Here is a 21,880-nt window from a genome sequence, read left to right as displayed (position 1 = left end):
TGCCGGGCGCGGAGCCCCCTCCCTCCCTCTCTCCCTCCCTCCTCCCTCCCTCCCCGCCCGCCCGTTCGTTCCCTCTCCGGACTCGGCTGGCTCCGCACAGCCCCCCCGCGCGGGCAGGGCTGGCCGCACGGCACGCCGGGAGCCGCAGTCCTCGGGGCGGCGCGGGGACCGGCCGGCCCGCGGTTACCGGACTACAGCTCCCGTCAGACCCCGCGGCGGCGGCTCGCTCTCGCCCTCACACTCCGGCTGCCGCTGCCAGTGTCTCCGCCGCCGCCGCCGCCGAACCGCCGCTCGCAGCGCCCAGTGTCCGACCCGCCGCCTCGGGCAGGGGCCCGCCTCGGCCCGCCGCTCCCCCCCCCCCCGCCGGCCGACCGGCTCGGGAAGCAGGTGCGTGCCCGCCTTCCCCCCACACCCCCCCCACAGCCCCCCCCCCTTCTTCTCGCTGCTCTCCGCCCCGCCGCCCCGCGCCGGACGCCCGGTCCCCGCTGCCCGGGCACCCCGGGCCCGCGCGGCCCCGCACCCACCGCCGGGAGCGGGGGGAGGCGGACGGGAGCGGGCGGCCCGACCCCCCCGCCCGGCTGGACGGGGTCTCCATGGAAACGGTCCCGGGACACCCCCGGGGGTGGCGGCGCGGGGGGGGGGGTGGGGTAGGGTGGGGTGTGAGGGGGGGGGCGCGGGGGGGGGGGGCGGGCACGCAGCGTCCTCCGGCGGGACAGCAGGCGGGGACGGCGGGCACTGACAGCGCCGGGCCGGGGGGCAACGGGCGGGCGGCGACGAGGCTCCGCTCTGTGCCCCGCGACGGCGCGGCGTGCCGCTGCCCTGCCTCACGCGGCGGCACCGGCACCGGCGGCACCTGCCGCTCCCGGGGCGGCGCGGGGGGTCCCGGGGCGCCGCGGCGGGGCGGGGCGGGGCGGCCGCCGGAGCGCAGCGCTCCCGGGGCGGCGGCCGCCAGCGGCGGGACGGCCCCGCCGGGCGCTCGCGGAGTTTGGCGGCGTGGCCCGAGCCTGCCCCGCCGGCCGCCGTGCCCGGGGCCGCCCGCGCCGGTAGCAGCTCCGGGTGCCGGCCGGCCGGGCGCCGGGCGATGGCGGAAGAGCCCTCCCCGGGGGCAGCGCGGCCGCCGCCGCAGCCACCTCCATGTTCGGAGCTGCCCCGGTGCGGCAGCGCGGGGGCCCGGCCGCGGCCACCGAAGCTGCGGGACGAACGGCGGCGGCGGCCGGCGCCGCGGTCCGTTGGGGATCGGCCCTGGGGGGCAACTGTTGAGCCGGGGCGGGCACCGGGGCCGGGGGCTGCGGGAGCCGGTGAGGGGCAGCGCCGCGGGGCCTGGCCTCCGGCGGGGCTGCGGGGCGCCGGGGCGAAGCCCCCCCCCTTCCTCCCCGGAGCGCCCGTGGGGGCCGGCGTGTCCCGGGGCCGGGGCAGGGGGAGGGCCCTCCCCGGTCGCGGCGTGGGGCCGTGGGCCGTGCCGCGGGGAGGGGGCTCGGGCAGGGCTCTCCCCCCCCCGCCTTCAGCCCCGGGGCGTCAGGCTGGGCTGGGGCCGGGGCGGAGCCGCGCTCGGTCCGCCGAGCCCGGCGCGGGTGCGGGGGGGCGGCCGGGCCCCCCGCCCGTGCCCAGGGTGATGGTCGGGCAGCGGCGGGACCGGGCAGGAGGAGGAGGCGCTTCCTGCCGCCCTCGCCGGAGAGGAAACCAAAACTCCTTCGATGGAGTGTCGGTACTCGGGAGGTTCCTTGCCGGCCCCTCGGTGAGCGGCATCGGTACCTTCATCCGAGCGTGGGTGAAGCCGGTTCAGAAAAGCACCGGGAAAAGGGCTTCCAGGCTAAAATAAAGAGGAAGCAAGTTTCTCCTCCTTGCAGAGCATCTGTTCTCTGGCATCCTCGTCTTTGCTGGCCGCCACCGGAGTTGGGGGGATCTGCGTGAGGGGAGGGCCGGCGCCTCCCGCGCCCTTTGCAGCTTGCCTGCACCCTTTCTGCCATGCCTGCACCAGCCTTCCCTTCCCCACTCCGCCTTTTTCGTCACCAGACTCGGGGTTTGCCGGTGCCGGCACAGCGCTGGAGGCTGCGTGGTGCCCGTCGAGGGCGCCGGCTCTGTCACTGTCACCTGGGTCAGGAGATGCGGTTCTGGGAGGGTTTCAGAGACCAAGCTCTGGCGTGGTTTGGCCTTCAGAGGGAAACTGCCCTTGGGATGCCTGGGTGCTGGGGTGCGGCTCGTCTCCTGGGGATGGGAGGCTGCGCTCCTGTTGCAGTATTTCGGACAACGTGCGCCTTCTCAGATACACATTTTTTTTAACACTATCTGCCCTTGGCGGCTCTTTTTTTCAGTCCTTAAAAATATGGGATGGCAGGCTTTTGCGGGGGCAGTCTGGTTGTCTCGAGTGAGCAAAGGTTTAGTGACACCCATCGTCCAGCAGCTGCGACTTATCGTTAAAGGGCTACCGAACGTGCAGCGAACTTTTTTTTTTTTTTTTAAATGGGAATGGATTTTCTCTTTTTTTTTATTTCCAATTCCTCATGCTGAGTATCTATAATTACTTGTGGTGTTACTGTGTCTTTAAATCAGCTTAAGCAAATGCGTGTAGGCAAAGCCTGGCTCAGCTTCGCAGCAGTTGGGGCTGCTGTGTGGCCAGTGGGAAACCCAAACCGAGCCTGGGGTTGCCGCACGGGCCACGGGCTGGACCCTGCACCTGGCACCCGCCCCTGCCGAGACAGGCAGCGGAGCTGGCCTGGGCCGTCGGTGCTGGATTTTGTTCCACACTGGTTGTCCCTGGTCAGCTCTTCTACAGTTTCTGACCTCTGTGTGAGCAGTAACATAGTATAAGATAAACCATTTCCATTTTTACAGTTTCCTTGTTTAGATTTTTCCCTTGCTGTGTATCATGCCTGTTGTGAGTCCTGTGAGAGGACCATCATGGGGTTTTTTTAATTTAATTTTTTATTTAATTTTTATTTTTTTGTGAGCGGTTTGCTTTAAAGGGGTTTCCTGAAGCAATGCTCAGAGCTGAATCCCTGCTAAGGCATCTCAGGCAACTCTCAGGATTGGCACTCGCTCTGGACCTCTGTACCTCAAATGTATGCCCGACGATCACATATAAAAACAAATATAATTTCTCGCCTGTGTTACTAATGGCAACGAAGATTCCCAAAGTGAACAAACTATTGCAAGTGAAGGAGGCCGTTCCTGTCAATGCAGACCGTTTGGTTCTGAGTCCTGCTGAAGAGCCACAAGGGCACATGCCACCTTACCCCCCTGCTTTCGCTCATGTCGAAGTAGCCGGCTCACAGGCAATACACTCCAAGCGGCACGTCCCGCTTGAGTTTCCAGTGGCCGACCTAGTTTTAAATTTTATAGCCATCCGTGAAAGAAAAACCTGCCTTCGAGGTTTCGTTGCTCTCTGGGGATGAATGTTACAAAGGTATCTCCCGCAGGTGTTTTTCCAGGGTCAAAGTGCATCCCTCCCGGCCTTCCACAGTGCCCCCTGGCCAAAGGAGCCATGCAGCACCTCAGGAAGGTGAGCGACCGTGTCCTCCCCATCTTTTGCTGCTAAGGGATGTGTTGAGCTTTCTCCTTTTTGGCACCCGAAGAATGGGAAGTCTCCTTTTCCTTCCTCTGTGCCACTGGCCCACTTAACGCAGCAGCCGAGAGTGCCACTGGCACAACACCTGCCGCTGGCACAAAACGAGCCACTGCCAGTGGGTGACGTTTTACCGTGTCCGTAAAGGCCCCGCAGCCCAGCCAAGTGCGTCGCTTTGTCTGTCAAACTGCACCAAGTTCCTATGGATGTGGCTCATGAGCTACCCTCGGCCTTATGAGGCTCGTGCCATGGCTGCTGCTCGTGCAGTGGGGAAAGGAGAAGCCGCTCTTCACCCCAGGGGAGCTTGTGCCATTGTCTGAGCCCCGGCTGCTGGCAACAGTGCACGTCACTACTTGTCGGGCCTTTGCTTGACACTGTCATGCCGTGCTCTCCTACCTGCATCGGGGGATGATGTGCTGGCCTGGAGCTGGAGGAAAGCCTTGTGCTGGGGGATTTTAGGAGACTGGCTGCTGGTGTTTCAGTACCCATTATCCTGTGCCTGCCCAGGCAGGGTGCAGCTGAGGCAGTGGCGATCTGTCAGTACATAGCTCACATGCTGGTACTGGGATGGGGGAAAGGAAAGGTGGAAAGGTAAGCGTCTCAAAATCCAAGTCATTGTAGTACTTGGAAGTGTGAAGAGCGGAAAGATACATGAAAAGCTTCTTGAGGTGTCAAGGCAGCATGGTCCTAAAGTGGAATGTGTTTGCATGGTGAAGAAGTGTCTGGGCCAGGTGGTCTCTGTGAGGAACAGACACTCCTTTCTGCCCACTTTCTGTTCCTGTGGGTCTGGGTCCACCCCAGCTGCTGTGGAGGTGGCCAACTGTAGGATATCGTGGTTCTCATTGACCTGATCAGATCCGTTAGGGCAAATACCAACACTACCAAACCCTCTGGTAGAAAACACTCTTTGCTACCTGTGGCTGGAAGTTGGGCAGCAGCCCAGAGAAGTTGCTTTATGTATTTGTCAATGCAAGTGCTTGAGAAGCTGAGCGTTGAGTCAGGTCAAGCAACTGATCCGGCTGAGGAATCGTTTGTATTTGGTGGAGGGGAAGAAGGCTGGCTTTCAGCAGGATAGCTTGCAAATCTACTTTGCAATTCATGTACCCCTCTGCCCCTTTAATGCTGAGATGGGAGCTGTGAGTGTGAGGGGCAGCATTGCAGAGGAAAACTTAATTAGGAAGCCTCACCTCGAGCAACTCAAGTTAGAATCTCTGAGAGCTGGGGAGCAGGCAGGATTTTAACAGGGGGTCAACATGGAGATTATGTGGGTTTAATTCTCTTCAGTTGTGTGAGAGCTGGTAGGTAAGGCAATGGCAGCCTGTTCTGCCACCCTCAACTCGGCCTGTGTTGAAACGCCAGTTGCCTTGGCGCTGTTGGGATTTTAGCACAAGGAGGATTTATCTAGAGATAATTATTAGAAAATATCCATTCCTGAAGAACTTCCTCTCAGGAAACTTGTTTCCATCAGCTGTATAGTGGTATTTCAGAAGAGATAGTCATTTCTTGACTTAATCTAACGGTAGCTTGGATTCCACGTGTAGCTAAGTCATGGCTAACCTGAGTAAAAACATACTTTTACTACAAGGAAAACATCTTCTGCTTTGCTTTTTCTGGATCCTGGAAGAGACTGATTTGCAGAGTAGCATCCTCTGCTTTTGCAAAATGATGAGAGGTTTTGCCTTAATGAAAAAAAAAACCCCTTGCTTTTAATTCACCATGTTAGTTTCATTGAAAATCTCTCTGAGGGCTGCTTGTTGAAGGTGAACATGTTCGGCACTTTTCTTGTTCGCAGTTCTTAGGCCACGTTTTGTTTCAAGAGGTTTAATATCACACAATGAGTTTCTCCACGCAAAATGATGTGTTGATGTTCTATTTCGTTCTAAACTAGTTTCCTTTGGAGTTAATTAGAATTGGCTGGGCACCTATTCAGCTAAATCAAAATAAGACTGTGGTTTCATATACACTACCTTTGGCAGACGTAGTGGATAAAGCAGATTCCGTGCCAGGCTGTGCCCTCTCTCCCTCTTGGTGAACCTGATCTAGGAGCTAGTCTGGGTTAAAACAAATCCAGCCAGAGGGGGGAAAAAAAAAAAAAAAGTTTTAAACAGAGATCAGCTTCCTGGTCAAGTTTACCAGGACGCTACACAGTTTCAGTGATGTGATTGAAGGGGTGAGAGGGTAGAAGGGCTTCAACAGTTTCTTCAACAGCTTCTTCTGTTCGAAGACAGGCATGTGAAACCATGCCCTAGTTGTGTTCTCCAAGGGGTTCCTACTAGTTTAATTACATCCATTTAAAGTCGCTTCAAGCTGCACCAGTGTAGACGAGAGATTTGCTCGATTTCCTTGTGTCGACTCAACTAAAAGTGTGTTTTGACCCGGGGAGGATGCAGTTGCTCTTTCTGGTTCATTGTTGCATCAGGAGGCTGCTAATCCCTGCGTTTCTCAATAAACTTCTTGGTCCGCCTTCCTAAGGATGCTGTTCTTTCGCTGTTTGCACTGGTTTGTGCTTGAGACCACGTCTGTTGTTTTTCTCCTGTTTTATTCCTTCTCTTAGCTGAAGTCTTGATTCTTTTTCTCTTCTATTCTTCTTCATTCCCTGTGAAATGCCTGTCTTTGGCACGTGTCCCACATCGTCCGTAGAGGAGAGAGGCCAAGAATTCATGAAACAGCGTCTATCTCTGTTGCTATGTCCTGGCTCTCTTCTCCTGGCTGTCGTGCCTCCTCTGTTGACCAGCTCTTACTCGAGTACGCAAAATGTGCCATTTCTCCCAGCTCCTCGTACCACCCTGTTATCACTTTTCGTCTGCCAGACCTATCCTCAGGTCACACCCGATCTGTGCTTGTTTGAGGCTTCAGCTTGTCTCCAACTCCTGTTCCACGTCGTGCAGCTGTACGCATCCCTGTCCCCCGCTGCACAGAAGGTCCCTTTTGATTTCTCCTGAAACATCTGTCCTGCCACTGTTCTCAGGGGCAGAACCTTTCTCCTCCCCTTCTTTCAGTTTAGCCTAAGATGGTGAAATCCCCGCAGATTGTTTGTTCCCCTATTTCCTTTATGTTGCATTTCTCTCCAAGCATCGAAAGACTCCTCCCCTTCCTGCTCCAAGCCACCTCTCATTCTCTTTGGGTATGACCCTGCTCTATCTTAGCGTCTGCCCGCTCCCCCTTCATTGTGTAGTATTTCTTCCATCTTACTGTGTGTGTCTTTTAGCAGGTTTTCCCCTCTTCTCTTGACCTCTGATTTCCGTAGTCTGGTTTGTTCACTTGTGCCCTCATACGTGCAGATGGGTCTGTCATTTCTTTTTTGCAAACAAGCTGCCTTGCCCCAATTTCTCATATGTGCCTGGCCCTTCTTTTCTGTCTGGAGGATCCCCCCTGGCGTGTCTGGGCTGCGGTGAGGATACCCAGCAGCAGCTGTGTTCAGAGGAGTCATTCCACACCTCGATCCCTTGAGCTGCTGGCCGGTAGATCCCTGCGTGGCTCATTTCAGCGTAAATGGATGGTGCAAGCTGCTTCTTGTCCCATTCAGAGCTTGTGTCACCAGGAGTTTGTCAGGGAAGAGACAAGTGACAGAGATTTGGGATCACGTGTCACTTTCAGCTTCTTCCCACTCCCACCCGCTGCACCGAGAGCATTGCCATGGCTCTGTGCCTGCTTTACCTTCAGGTGTTTAGTTTTTCTCTGAACCAAGAACCTCTTTGACAGCATCTTTCTGCCTTTTGCAGTCAGTCCTACTTGGTTCGACCGAGTCCACTTGTTAGTACAGTAGATTCTCTCTTCCTTCGTTGCTTTTTCACTGATACGACTTGAGCAGCAAAGCTGCCTTAATGCTTGAACACCCAGCGCTGCACGATTGGCTGCAACACTCTCCCTCAAAAGCTCCACCCAGCCGACGGTGCGTCTTGGATGCTCACGAATCTCTGGATTTCCTCATGTTTTTCACCCGTAACTCCACTGAATACCAGCACCTTCCTGACAGAGGGAGGGGATAATCACTTGACGGCACTGTCTGACGGTGCTGTTGGCAATCCTCTGCTCCCCACCAGGGTCCCCCAGCTGCCTCCTTGTTTGAGGCTTTCCCCCTTGAACCTGTCATATGCTAGTTTATGAAAGTCATATGAAGCCTTGGGGAGATCAGCATTTTAACAGACCATCATCGTGGGTAAAGCTCTGTCTTGCGGCTCACTGACTGGTGCTGGAAGTTTCTCTGGAGGGAGAAGAAAAGGGGAAGAATTTTTTGAGCGATGCATATCTGTGTAAAGACATCCACGTGAAACTCTCAGGGTAGCCAGAGGCTTCTTTGGCAATAATGTTGTTTAATATGAGTATAAGCGGACTGTGGATTCTCTCCCAAGGTGCTGCTGATTTCTTCCAGCCCACTTCCAGACAGACATTTAGCATCTTGGGCATTGTACCCCATCTGCCTGGCAGCAAGGCTGGGGATGACTCTCTCTGGAGAACAGTTGAGTGTGAGCATCCTGGGGAGAGTTACCAATCCTCTTGTTTTTCTTTTGTAGGCAGAGCGGCCCCTCGAGCCCCAGAGGTCCCGGTTGGTGACGAGCAGCTGTCATGATCTCTACAGCACCTCTCTATAGCGGGGTGCACAACTGGACCAGCACAGAGCGAATTCGCATGTGTGGCCTCAACGAGGAGAGGTGAGGTGCGTGGGTGGCGTGGTAGGGGAAGGAGGAAGAGAGCGGAGAAAGTGAGTTAGGGATCTGGAGAGGCTACGGGGAGGGAGCTGGTGCTGGCTCAGCCCATTCTTACCAGGTGTAAAACAGCCTGAGGTGCGAGAGCTGCAGGGAGGGCGTGGATGTGTGGTCAAATGGTGGCATTCTGCAATGGTCCCCACATCCCATGCTTCAGTGAGAGGTCCCGCAAGCAGAGCGCGCTGGAGATCTCTGCAGAGGAACTGTTGGCTGTGTCTATCTGTATCGCCTCCACGGCGTTGGTGGGTGATGAGGCCGAGCTGTCTGCTGGCTTCACCAGACCTGTGCTCTTAACTGCCAGGGGAGGGAAGGAGCTTGACCCACTGTGAGCCAAGCCGCTAAGAGGAGCTGTTGGTGACCCAGGAGTGTTAGTGCAGACCAAATGATTAGATGGGAGAGTTGTGACATGCCACCAAATAGGAGATTAGGGAGGATTAGTGGCTGGGAGGCAGAAACGATCAAGACGAGTTCCTGGCCTGCCCCATAGCTTTGCATTGCCTTTTTATTCCCACAGCTCTGGGGTCTTGTTTTTGAAACTGATCGGTTTGTGGCTTCCTTGAGGCTACTACATCTGGTCAGCCCATTTGCTGTAGCAGGAGCCAGAAAAGTTTTACGGGCTCAAAGGCAGCACGTGCCTGTCATTCCTTGCTGTGGGTGTTGAGGCTTTTGGCGGCGAGTCCTCTGAGGGCCAGCCAGGAGAGCGGTGGGACAGGGCAGAGCCGAGCCTCTCGCGCGGGGCAGAAACGCAGGCAGAAATCATCTTCAGCCCTCAGCAGCCGCTTGGCCTGCCGTGCGTCCCTCAGATAAGAGCGGGGGATGGCGTTGCCCTCTGCCTCTCCTAAAGCACTCGCAGCTACTCCTTGTTTGCAATAAACAGGAAAGTTCCGGGCGTCTTGAGCGAGACGGACAAACCGGGCTGGCTGCAGCCGAGCGCTCTCCTTCGGCTGCGGCCCCGCTTCGGGCCGGCCGGGAGGGGCTGGCGCGGGGTGGGCCGTGCCGTCGCTGTCCCCTGCGGCTGGCTACCGCGGGCTCCTCCGCGCCCGCTCCCCGCGCCGCGGGCCGGCCTGTGGCGGCGCCCCGGGCCGCAGGCGGGCAGGCCGCACCACCGCAGCCGGGGCTGCCCCCGGGGCCGTCCCGGCAGCTGGCAGGGCCGGGGCCCGGCGGTGGCGGGGCGGGGCGGGTCCCACCGCCCTCGCAGGTAGCCGAGGGCGGGGGGAGGCGGAGCGGGGCCGGGGCCGGGGCCGGGCCGGGCCGGGCCCCGCTGTCCAGCTCCCGGCCGCTCACCGGCGGTGCCGCGGGCAGCCGCCTGCGCTCGGGCGCCCCCTGGCGTCCCGCCGCCCGCCGGTGTGGAGCCGGCCCGGCCCGGCCCCGCTCCGCTCCGCTCCGCCCGCCGCACGGCTCCGCGGGGACCGCGCTGCCGCGGCGGGCTGGTTCCGGGACCCCGCTCCCCGAGCCCCGCAGGGCCGGTCCCCGGGGCCCGCCGCAGCCGAGGACACGGGTGCCGCACCCCGAGCCCCGGCGGCCGCGCTGAGGCGGCCTGGCCCCGGCCAGCCGCCCCCCCCCGGCCCGCGCCGCAGTCTCCTCGCTAGTGACAGTGCTCCCGGGTCGCGCTGGGGAGGGCCCTGTCACACCGCCGCCGAGGGGCCGGGAGCCCCTCCAAGGGACCGGGCGGTGGCTGGGGCTCGGGAGGGGCGGCGGGGGTTGCGCTGCGGCGGGCCTGAGGCAGCCCGGGGCGGGGTCCCAGTGCTGGGGATGCGGGAGCCCGAGCAGAAAGCTCGCTCCCGTAGCTTGGGTCTCGTTGGGAAAGGCTGCGGGGTCAGGGAGCAAGTCCAGAAGAAATCGTGTCATCAGCAGAAACGAAACTTGTTTTATCCTGGCACTAGCACCTGGTCTAAATGACCCTTAAAGACCAAAGAATTGCCATCCAGTAAACACTGCTGGGGCAGGAGTGTCCCGGGACAGGGCACTGAATACAACGAGTGCTGTCTCCTGTCCAGTCCTCTCGTAGATCATAAGGAAAACTGTCTCCTCAGTGCACCCCATTTCAGTGGAGTTCACAGTCCTTCTCCTGAATTCAGACTTTCCACACAGGAACTGTCTTCCAGAGAGAAAGGGTCAAACGTGCAGAGGCCAGCAGGACGTTGCACACCGGGGTGCCTGCAGGCACTTGCTGCTCCCATCACAGGCTTGAGCCTGAGGAGCTCTGGCGCTGGAGGGAGATCTCCACCTGGGGAGAGCGGCAGGGCTGGGCTGGGAAGTCAGGAGCGGGGAGTCAGCGTGGCTGGGAGGCAGAGGAACAGGAATGAGGAGGTGCCTGTGGAAGAAGAGACAAACAGGATGGGGCTCAGGGGAAGATGGGACTGGAAACGTGTGGTGGGGCAGAAGGGGAAGTGGAAGGGACAGGAGCGGGCGTGTGGAGCTGGGCTGTGACGCAGTCAGGGAGGGCTGGGCTAGCCCGTGGTGAGACTGGGGGGGTCAAAATGGCTGTGGGTAAGGAAGATTCACAGGGCTGCTGGGCCGTGGAGAAAGTCTTGTCAGGCCTGTAGGAGCCATACGGTAAGCATTTATGTGTGAGGAGGTGCTATCCAGCAAGAAGAGTTTCTGGGAGCAGGAGAACTGCAGTGGCCAGCAGTGCTCCTCACCCCCTCAGTCTGCAGAGGCCAGTACTCGCTGTGTAACTTGTGATGATGAGGAGCTGGCTATCTGGAGCAGACACACTTCTTCAGGCTGCCAGCTGCTCCACTGTCACATGTGGGGCCAGGGAGGGGTAGAATGCTGGAAGGAGGGTATCTTGGGGTTTCATAATGCTGTGTCTTGTTCCTTGGCTAGGAGAGCCCCCCTTTCTGATGAGGAGTCTAAAACGAGCAGCTCCCAGCACTTGGGGTCTCAAGAGTTTTGCGTCAGCAGCAGCCTTTCCGAGGTGAGCTCCTTGCATGTGTGTCTGCGTCCCACAAGGCCTTTCCCTGATGGAATAGGCCAAGCAAGAGCATCTACCCTCTTGGGTCCCGTGGGCTTCTTCTCGAGAGGTGCACCCAGGTGCAGTAAGGCAAAGCAGCACTCTAGTTCAGCAAGAGCTGTTTGCCACTTCTGCCTCTGTGTCCTGGGGAGGGCTAGAGAGAAGGTTCTGCCTGCATCGCTAGGAGCCACCTTCTCCCTTCTTGTTGCAGGTGGAGCTCACAGCAGTCAGCAGTGGTGGCAGCAGTGCCCAGGGGCTGGATGCTGATGTCAAGGTGGAGGAAAAGCTTGGACCCAAACTGGAAGAGCAGCCACCTGATCCCAACCCAAACCCGGAATGTGCGGGAAAGACTGTGAAAGACGATGCCCTGGGCCCTCTGGCAAACCAGGGGGATGGCAGAGGGCAGGAGCCTGCAATCCCCAAAGCTGCAGAGCAGGAGAGCAGTGGTGCTGATGCTGCCTGGACACCTGCAGATCCTCACAGCGACAAGGAGGCTGATGCTCCTCCAGCCTGCTCCGTGGCTTCAGAGAGTGAACCTGCTGGGAAGGAGAAAACCACCCCAAGCACTGGAGCACAAGGGCCCAGCGTGCTGGCAGAAGGGACATTGTCTGTGGTTGTCTCTAGCTGCAACACCTCTGCCTCCACTCCCGCTACTTTTACTTTGAACAGAGTGTGCTTTCCCACATCTCAGGCCCCTGCTATGCAAAAACTGCCCCTGTCCTTTCAAGCTGGGGCAGTTCTGAGCCCGAGCCAGTCGCTGGTGTACATCCCACCACCCAGCTGTGGGCAGCCGCTCAGCGTGGCTACACTTCCAGCCACCTTGGGGGTCTCCTCCACGCTCACCCTCCCCGTACTGCCTTCCTACCTACACGAGCGTTGCCTGCCGGGCATTATCGCTTCCCCAGAGTTGCGCTCCTACCCCTACACCTTCTCTGTCACCAGACCCTTGGCTTCGGATGCCAAAGTGGTGTCCGTGGAGGTGAATCAGCTTAGCTGCCCTTCGCCCTCAGGTGGAAGTGGTGCCCAGACTGCTGCCGAGGGCACTCCCCCGTCCACCGCTGGCCCTTCCCTCTCATCCAGCCAGCCTCCGCTGGCAGCATCGTGTGGGAGCGCTGCTCCCTCTTCCGGCACTGGAGCGCACACCAGAGCCCCGGCAGCTCCCGAGCCGCACGCACCAGGGGCTGCCACTTCACTCTCTCCTCTGAAGTCCCCTCCACAGCTAGAGCGTGAGATGGTGTCCTCTCCGGAGTGCAGCGAGATGCCCCTCGATCTCTCCTCCAAGTCCAATCGTCAGAAACTGCCTCCACCCAGTCAACGCAAAACACCTCCTATGCCCATCCTCACCCCCGTGCACACCAGCGGCAAAGCACTTCTTACCACGGTCCTGTCCAAGTCCCAGCGCGCGGCCCAGACTACAGGCAGCAGCGTCACCTCGTGTCTTGGCACCACCCCTCCCTTGGTCATCTTCCCCGAGTTCCTGCGCAACGGCGAGCAGGGCTCCTGGGTGAAGAACACCACGCTCATCAGCACCATCCCAGGCACCTACGTTGGCGTCGCCAACCCGGTGCCTGCCTCGCTGCTGCTCAGCAAGGACCCCAGTGTGAGCTTCAACAGAGACCCACGCCACCTTCCCAAGCAGGAGCCCATTTCCATCATCGATCAGGGAGAGCCTCGCAGCACTGGCGTTCCCTGTGGGAAGAAAGCCAACCAGGTCAGCACAGAAGGGCAGCAGGATCCTGCCAGGAGACTTCATGGCAGAGTTGCTCCAGGAGCTCCTTTGTGTCAGTCCAAGGACATTTCCACCTGGAATCCTGGCCAGGGAAGTGTGTACCCGCGATGCCCTGTGAATGGAAAACCTTCCAATCCTCAGCTTCTGCCTCTCAGCTGGTCTCCTTATCAACAAACTCCGCTGCTTTCAATTGGCATCTCCACAGCAGGGCAGCTACCCCCAAACCAGAGTAGCTCCTGCAAGCCATCTGGTCCAGGTGAGCTCCCGACATTCCCGAGCGTGCAGCCCACAGAGTCCAGCACAGCTACCCAGAGCCTGCCAGAGGGGCTGCCCAGGCTCCCACCTCAGGAACGGGAAACTGCGGCCAAGAACAAGAGCTGTCGGGCCTTGCCCAAGCTCTATGAGGAGCCAGCCAATCCAGTTCTGCTGGATGCAGGTCCATCGCTTCAGACCAGTGCTTTGGATGTGAAAGGAGGGAAGGGGAAGCTGGACAACCCTGAGAAGAATCAAGAATGTGATCAACCAGAGTCTGACTCCAGTAAGGAGAGCAATGTACAGACTGAGGCTCCCCAGGGGAGCTGTAGCCTCAAACAGTTGGATGCAAAGCCTAAAAACCAAGTGTTAGCGGCATATTTGTCACATGATCTGCCTGCAGCTGGGCAACAGAGCCTGCGAATGATTTCAGAGGTGCCCACTGTGCCCACAGAGAGTCAACACAAGGAGCTGGGCTGTGAAGGCTCCCAGGAGCTACCAGCTGTGGAGCCCCTCCAATGCGTGCGTCAGGTGGATCTGTGCAGGGTCAAGAAGGAGCGAGTGGAGTGTGACATGTCATTTACTTCTGTGACTTGCCTGCGAGCTGGGACTGCTCCCCAGGCCTTTGCAGAGGTCAAGCTCAAAGGAGCAGGCCAGATCAAGCAAGAGAGCAGCGTGCGCTGCAAGTCCAAGCGGCAGCATGATGGGGATGCCAGGCAGGCCCACAAGAGACTGAAGTGCCAAGCCCAGGACGGCGAGGAGTCCCCAAGCAAATCGGGGAACCAGAGCGTGCATGGCCGGAAGGTGGGTGGGATGGGCTGGGACTGCTGGGTTACGGCAAAGGTTAGCAGGTGAGGTTGGGGGTGAGGAGGGAGCTCTTGCAGGAGAGGGCAGCTGAGTGCACAGGGGTTTCCACCCATGCTCTTTGGCGTCACCTGGCAGTGGATTAGTGTACCCCTGTCTGCAGGTTATCTAGAGCAAAAAATGGATCTGGGGTATCAGAAATGCTGGATGGCACCAGCACGATGAGTGGGGGACAGTGTTTTGTCCCTTCTCCTTTGCTTCTCCAGCTCAGTCAGTCGGCAGCTAAAGCTTTAGTCTGTGTCCTCCATTCACAGTGGCGAAAACACCATGACAATCCGCATGAACTCAGCAAGCGAGAAGGCCGAAGCAGCCTGGGATCAGTGAAGGATCACAACAGCCTCAGGGTAAAGCGTAAGCGCAGGAGGCCAGCAAAGACGGAGTTCCCCTCCCTGGCGCACCGCGGGGACAGCCACGAGGAAGGTACTCTTGTGAATGCAATGTATTCTTGTGGGGTCAGGCTGTCGCCCCAATCCCCGTGGGGCCAAACCACCACTCCCCTGATGCCAAACAGCCTCTGGAGCTAGCGGCTTCCCATAGTGGGTTGGGATCCAAAATAGACCTGCAGCATGATGCTGGACTGCCCTTCCCAGGCCAGCAGACGTGCGTGCACAGATCTGTAGCATGTTTTCTCAAGGCTCAGTTTTCCCCACAGGTTACCTTGAGAAGAAGCCCAAGAACAACTTTCGGGATTTCATTCCAGTGGTGCTGAGCAGCCGGACACGCAGTCAGTCGGGTGAGTTGGTGCCATGGGACCCAGGTGGGAGTCCTGGGTGGACCGTCAGAGTTTCCCTGTTTAGTTGGCCTTGTGCCTGTCTTCTGTCCTGCCTTGTAGGGTTTTTCTTGTAGATATCTTGGCTTTTTTGTCAGCTAGAAATCCCACTTTCTTGCAGGAAGCATCGCTGGCTCTTCTGCTGGTGTGACGGGAGAGTGTGATGTGACTGGTCAGGAGATTCTACCATTGCTGGAGGAGGATCAGGAAGAAGAGGAGGAGGAAGAGGAGGAGGAGACATCCTTGAAATGTCGCAAGCTGCGAAAATCCCACAGGACATCACGCTATCACAGTCGCAGGGCCAGGGACAGGTCTCTGTCCGAGAGGAGCAGCTGTTACACGAGGAGGACCCGGGAGCTGCCCTGGAGAGTGGAGTCACCCAGGCAGCTGTGGGAGCCCAACGAGGAGGAGGAAGATGACAGCCACATCAAAAGAAAGAAAAGGAGACGACAGAAAAGTCGGAAATACCAGACAGGGGAATATTTGACTGAGCGAGAGGAGGAGCGAGTGGGTTATCCCCACAGGAGGCGAAAATCCAAAGCAGGTACAATCTGGGAAGAGGTTTCTGGTACCAGGCTGGGGTCAACATGAGTTTCTTTTTGTTTTGTTGTGCTTTTTTGTTGTGTGTGGGATTTTTGAGGTTTTCTTGTGTTTTGGGGGTTTTTTGTAATGATGAAACTCCATCATTATTAATGGCTTGATGTCCGCAGCGTGGGCTGCTTCAATTGATCAGCTCTTCTTTCAGAGAAAGTAGTACATTTCAGAGTAGGAAACAGCAGCTTATGTGGCTAATTAGATACTGATCTTACCCTCAGATTAAGACAGAGGGCGTGGGAAAATGAGAATCGGACGAGGTAGCACAGTGAAATATTTCTGGACAAGCATGGGCCCCTGAGAGTAGCGTTCAGCATTCCTGGCTAAAGTAGAGGGACACGGAGCTATCACAATTCGACTGGGCTTCTTTATGCTTTGTCTTGCTTTATTAAAGCAACTTGCAAGCTTGCACCAGGGAGCACAAGGGAGAGAGGATTAATGAAGCTAGAGCATCTGCAAGTGATGGAGAAATCCTCCTCTGTGGTTTGTACTTACAGCTTTGCTAGGAGGAGAACGCTGTGTCACCTGCCTGCGTCCTGCTCGCTGCTCTACCTCTGCTTTTGTGTTTTCTCCCGTAACTGCTCAGACCATGTGGTCAAAACTGCATCTGTGATCTGGTTCCCTGAGGTTTAGCAGTCTCTGTGGTCCCTTCTCACCGTCCATGCAGGGGCAGTTTGAGGCTGTTGGAAGTAAGCCTGGGATTCATCCAGCAGCGCACTGATGTCTCCATGTGCGTGCTGACAGCTGGCTGCTGGCTCGTAGCTGCATCTGAGTGTCCCACAGGGAAACTTCTGTCAGGGTTGCAGAAGAGCATGTCCGAGCCACAGTGTTGGGGGAAGCCCTTCTACCAGTCCTCCATATGCTTGGGCTTTTCTCTTGGAGGTGATGCAGTGCATACAGACCTGTTGCCTTCTGCTTCATTGGTGCTCAGATTGACAGTCCTCATGAGGGGCTGAGGTGCTGTGAGAAGTAGTAGAAATGGCTGCTATCCTCCCACCAGCTGATCTCTCAAGCTATGTCTCTGCTCTGGCACAGTTTTACGCTATTGCTGCAGTGTCTGGGTGCCTTTGTGAGACTAGGAGTAAGGATTCTGATGGGCTTCCTGGCATTTTCACAGTTCAAAGGCTTTCTCAGGTTGTCTCCTGCTGATGCCTGTTCCAAATAGAGCATGAGAAGGAGGTTTGAGTACAGCAGCATTTGGGAGAATTTTCTCCAGGAGCTTTGCTGCCCATGTTAAGAGTGTCTGTCTTCTATCCAGAAGCCAGTTTCCCTCAGGGACTGCTTGCTTGGCCCTCAATGATACCTGAGCTTCTGTATTTCGGATTCAGAAGCTGTGGCCTAGAGCCATTGCTAGCTTTGGAGATGATGACCTGGGCATTACAGTGGTGTTTGGAGAAAGCAGACCATGTGTCCTGTACTAGCTAAAGCATCCACATCATCTTCAGGTATGAGTTGCAGCGATCCACTGACAAGCGCATTGCTTTCGGGCAGAGCGCTTTGATCAGCTGGGCTGGCAGTTCCTCACCTATGAGTGCGTGCCCTGGAGCTTCACTGCTGCTCGGATGCAGCTGAGGTGCCTGTGTTGATGAGACCACTAAGCCAGTGGTGTTCATGTGTCTCCTTTGGGTACTGAAAAGAGCGAAAACAGATGCAGAGCCCTGCCAGAGCCTTATGTTGGACTCTGGGCTAGAGGAACCCACTGCCCGCCTCCCCTCTGTGCTTGGAGGAGTGATGGAGTCATGGTTTCCTCCTCCTGCCGGGTGTGTAGGGACTGCTGGAGTGTGCCACTTGCAAGCACAGGCCATCCTGTTTGCTGCATGTTGTCTGATGTGTCAGCATTTTACCCCTTTCTCTCCATGTACCAGTCAGAGACTTGGTTCTTCCTTGCCAACTTCCCAACTCTTCTTAGGTTTGAGCCATTTCCTACACGTCTTCCCCACAGCCCAAGGGTGCTCTTCACTGCTGGGAAGGTGTTCCCTGACTCGGACATACATCCTGCCAAGTGAAGTATATTTAACACTACAGTGATGGGCTGCTTTAAAAGCTTTGCACTAAGAACAGAGCCCCTGCACATTGGCAGAAGGAATCAGGTATCAGAGAAGGAGCACCTCATGTCCTTGTATACTGCCCTGGGTTAGTTATGAAAATGTCACAACGCTGTAAAAAAGACAAGGATGGTGTTACAGACAGCCCAGCAGAAATCTCTGTCTGGTGATTGCTTTCAAAACAGCAAGCAGGCTAGTGATTGCTGTGTGCTGCCTTCTTGACAAGTATCACTAAAACCTTGCTTAGTTACAGTCTGAGAGTTGTGCATGAGCTTAAAAATGACTACGATGTTCTGTGTGGTGAGAAGGCAGAACTGCTGCCCCAGACCATGTCCCGTGGGTGCACTTCACTTTGTTCAGAGCAAGAAGATGTCTCGTGTTCCTCGCCCAAGTACATCCAGCATGTGGCACTGTGTCAGGGTCTGTCTAGCCCATGGCTTTCTCCTGACTGTGGCAAGCACAGAGGCTGCGCAGGGCCAGCACTTGAGCACAGCCGCTTCCCAGACTTCAGCCGCCAGGGCTTCCCCAGCATCCAGAACAGCCAAACTAGGGCTGTCCATGCTCAGGCCTTCTACAGCTCGTTTGTTGCCCACGAATTTGGTTAAATCCTCTCTTGTCCTGCTGATAACATCTGTCTTCACTACCTCTGGTGGCAGTGAAGCCCTGAAGTTCCCTCTGTGCTGTGCAAAGACCTTTCTTCTGTCTGCTTTTTAACTGATCTCTTACTCATTTTGTCAAGTGCCTGTAAGTCTTGTGCTGCAGGATTAGGTGAACAAGATTCCTTCACTCAGCTGATCCACCCTTTTATGACTTTTCCAAATTTTGGTCACATCCTTCTCCACCTTCTCCAAGGAGTCTCAGCCTCTCTAGTAGAGCAGCTTCTCCACCCCTCAGTTGTTTTAGTTGCCTTTCTCCACTTCCACTCTGCATTTCCTGAGATGTGGAGATTAGAACAGCACAGCAGTACTTGAGGCATGCTTGCTCTGAGATTTTATTTGTGGTTCTGCCTTGACCAAATCCATTTTTCTGTGTGAGATCTGTGGTGTCCCTGCTTCCTAGCAATAACAAGATGTAAGTGCAGGTTATGTGTGATGCTTGATGTGGAGAATCTAGAGTCTCAGCATAAAGTGGAAGGTGAAGGTGCTGCTCCTGGAGATCTGCAAAACCTTCCTTGGCACTGGAGGCAGCAATGTCCCTAAGAGATATAAAGTTTTGTTCCTGGAGCTTATCCTCTTGATCCCTTGAACTAACCCACTGGGGTATCTCCTAGCTTTTCACCTAGAAATGAAGTCTTTGTTCCCAAACAAAGTGCCCAAAGCTGTGGATAAAGCCAGGCTTGAGAGGCTCAGGCTTGAGAGGCTCAGACTTTGCAGAGCTGTGTACAGATGCCTCCTCTGTCCTGCGGTCTGCACCGGGCTCTTCCTTTGTAACCTGTTCTATTCTAGCACCAATCATCTGCGCAGAGAGAGGTGTATGGCATCATACAAGTCCGGATGGTTATTTGTTCACAGGGCTTTACTTTCTTGTTGTGCCCTTTGTTTTCCTGTTGCTGTTGTGCCCTTGCTACGGTAGGTTGCTCTTTCATGGAAGCAGAGCGCCTGTCTTTGTGCGATGTGCAGGGCTCTGTAATGAGCAAGGCTGAAGCTGTGTATAATGCAAGGAAGAAGAGACTGTATTTCCTCTGAGGCATCCTGGTACTTCCTACCTGCCTGCATATTAATTGAAACTTTATTGTGTGTCGTGGTTTAAGCCCAGCTGACAACTAAGCCCCACACAGTCGCTTGCTCACTCCCCCCCGGTGGAGTGGGGGAGAGAATCAGAAAAGTATAAGTGGGAAAACTTGTGGCTTGAGATAAAGACAGTTTAATAAGTAAAACAAAAGCTGTGCATGCAAGCAAAGCAAAACGTGGAATTCATTCCCCACTTGCCATCAGCAAGCAGGTGCTCAGCCATCTCCAGGAAAGCCGGGCTCCATCACATGTAATGGTTACTTGGGAAGACAAACACCATCGCTCCGAACGTCCCCCCACTTCCTCCTCCTTCCCCCAGCCTTATACACTGAGCATGACACCACACGGTCTGGGATGTCCCTTGGGTCAGTTGGGATCAGCTGTCCCAGCTGTGTCCCCTGCCAGCTTCTTGTGCACCCCCAGCCTGCTCACTGGTGAGGCAGTGTAAGGAGCAGAAAAGGCCTTGACACTGTGCAAGCACTGCTCAGCAATAACTAAAACATCCCTGTTATCAACACTGTTTTCAGCACAAATCCAAAACATAGCCACATACCAGCTACTGTGAAGAAAATTAACTCTATCCCAGCCAAAACCAGTGCAACGTGCCACTTAAATTAAGGGGAAGATGTGAGAGGGCAAGGCTGGGTCTGGTTTTTTAGGCAGCAAAGCAGTGAGTGTTCACAGACAGCTTAAAGGGGATACCCTTCAGAGACAGAAAATCCAGGAGATATCGCATGTGGGTCCTGCTCAGCCTTGCAGGTAGGGGAGCGTGCTTTATGGCCGCATGCAGTTCTCAAACTACAGGGAAGTGTGCTGCAAGCTGGATTGTTTTGTACTGGGTTCCCTGTTGGACCTCGGCAAGAGCCTTAGTTGTGTGCAAGCCACAGCTCTCAGTAGGCTTGGTCTTTTCAGACCAAGACCACTGTCTGTCACCGGTTGTCTTGTGTCCATGCTGAGTCCGTCCTCGATGGATGGGGAGAATTTGTATATTTACTCTGCTTCTACTTACTGCAGTGTCTCCTCCATGGGTCTGGATTTTTGGATGTGTAGCCATCAGAGATCAGCGGTTGGTTTTGCCTGGTGGCAGAGCTCTGGGTTGCTGGCCTTCAGTGCTGTACCTACAGAAGCTCCTCATTCCCATTTCTCCTTTAGATTTTAGGTACCGGAAGCAGAAGGAGTCTGTGAAGGGTAAAGGCACAGAGCTACAACTGAGGAGCAGGCTTTCCCCTTCCCCCCGAAAATCTCAAGGACGCCCAGACTTTCGGAATGGCTTCTTCCTGGAGCACTCCGACAGCTCTCCTGTCCAAGAAGAGCTGGAGAAACCATCAGGAAAACGCAAATGTAAAACCAAACACCTGGCAGGGATCTGTGACGAGGGGAAGGTATGGCTTGGGCCGATGAGGGGAACACACGTGGGGAAAAGAGCGAGGACTCCTGTTAGTAAGCCATGGCCACATGTGCCAAGGAGTTGTATTCCTTTCTTTTCCAGGGGAAAGGCTGCTGGAACCAGCCCAAAATGCGCTCTCTGAAGAAGCCCCAGGACTTGTGGACACTTTGTAAGTCCCGTCGGGTCAGCCCAGGGAGTTCCCCTGAATTGCCAGTGGCCCAGAACGTTCCTCCTGGAGCCCGGCGACTGATAGTGAACAAAAATGCAGGAGAGACCCTTCTGCAGCGAGCAGCTCGCCTGGGCTACAAGGTGAGGTTTGGTGCCCTTTTCTACTTTGAGTCCTGCGCTGCCTTGTCTGGGTTTGTGTGTAACCAGGCCTGCAATGCTCTTGTTCCTGTAGGACGTAGTGCTGTATTGCCTGCAGAAAAAGAGCAGTGACGTGAACCATCGTGACAATGCTGGCTACACAGCTCTGCACGAAGCCTGTGCGCGGGGCTGGATTGACATCCTCCACATTCTGCTCGAGCACGGCGCCAACGTGAACTGCAGCGCGCAGGATGGCACAAGGCAAGGCAGTGAGAGGGGAGCATCTGGGGAGGCACTGAGAAGTGTGGGGGCAGGGAGCAAGGCATCTTTTTCAGGATGAGCTGTTGGTCATCACTAGATTTGTCTTAACCCAAAACAGCATTTGCTTTGAGAACTCTTCCTGTCTCTTCTTTCAATGCCAGTGCTTCTGTCCTTGCAGGCCTGTCCACGATGCAGTAGCAAATGACAACCTGGAAACCATGTGGCTTCTACTCTCCTATGGTGCTGATCCCACTCTGGCCACTTACTCTGGGCAGACAGCTGTGAAGCTTGCCACGAGTGAAGTGATGAAGCGCTTCCTCTGCGGTAGGTGCCAAGCCTGGGGGTGGCACTGCTTCTGTCCTTCCTGTCTGGCAGCATATGCGACCAAATCTGGGTGTCAAAGGGTTTAGAAGTGCTTGAGCAGCAGGTGACCGAGTAATTTTAGCTCTGTCCTGTCATGCCATTTGTGTTTTTACCACCCAAACTTTAATTATAGAATTGTATACGGCTTTTCAAATAAGATACAAGTCACGTTTCAGTCTTTAATGTGCAAGGAGATAGCAATGCTGTGGTCACACAACTAAAGACAGTTGCTGTGCATGAGGTCTGGAGGCACTGTTCCACAGTTCCTGGTTCTACTGCATAACTCAAGTGCACATATTTTTGCTGCCAAGTAGTGATGCCTTCTACTTGCAAACAGCTCTGCCTAAATGCTCCCT

At 56.1% G+C, this 21,880-nt stretch overlaps 1 protein-coding gene across 1 annotated transcript in view; it reads left to right on the top strand.

Moving 5' to 3' along the window:
• The first annotated feature begins 240 nt into the window (after positions 1 to 240).
• The window catches only part of BCORL1 (BCL6 corepressor like 1), a 30,706-nt gene continuing 9,066 nt past the window's right edge, over positions 241 to 21,880 (top strand). The window contains exons 1-11 of the mRNA XM_074915282.1: positions 241 to 387; positions 8,077 to 8,214; positions 11,098 to 11,188; positions 11,436 to 14,009; positions 14,324 to 14,489; positions 14,722 to 14,802; positions 14,960 to 15,382; positions 20,360 to 20,589; positions 20,697 to 20,903; positions 20,995 to 21,161; positions 21,340 to 21,485. Of these exons, the coding sequence (XP_074771383.1) occupies positions 8,129 to 8,214; positions 11,098 to 11,188; positions 11,436 to 14,009; positions 14,324 to 14,489; positions 14,722 to 14,802; positions 14,960 to 15,382; positions 20,360 to 20,589; positions 20,697 to 20,903; positions 20,995 to 21,161; positions 21,340 to 21,485 (4,171 nt within the window). The 5' untranslated portion in view covers positions 241 to 387; positions 8,077 to 8,128. The remainder of the gene's footprint in view (positions 388 to 8,076; positions 8,215 to 11,097; positions 11,189 to 11,435; positions 14,010 to 14,323; positions 14,490 to 14,721; positions 14,803 to 14,959; positions 15,383 to 20,359; positions 20,590 to 20,696; positions 20,904 to 20,994; positions 21,162 to 21,339; positions 21,486 to 21,880) is intronic.

Source organism: Athene noctua, chromosome 11 (genome assembly GCF_965140245.1).
Source record: "Athene noctua chromosome 11, bAthNoc1.hap1.1, whole genome shotgun sequence".
Lineage (NCBI taxonomy): Eukaryota > Metazoa > Chordata > Aves > Strigiformes > Strigidae > Athene > Athene noctua.
The sequence above is the reverse complement of the archived record's forward strand: the minus strand, read 5'-3'. Positions and strand labels throughout refer to the sequence as shown.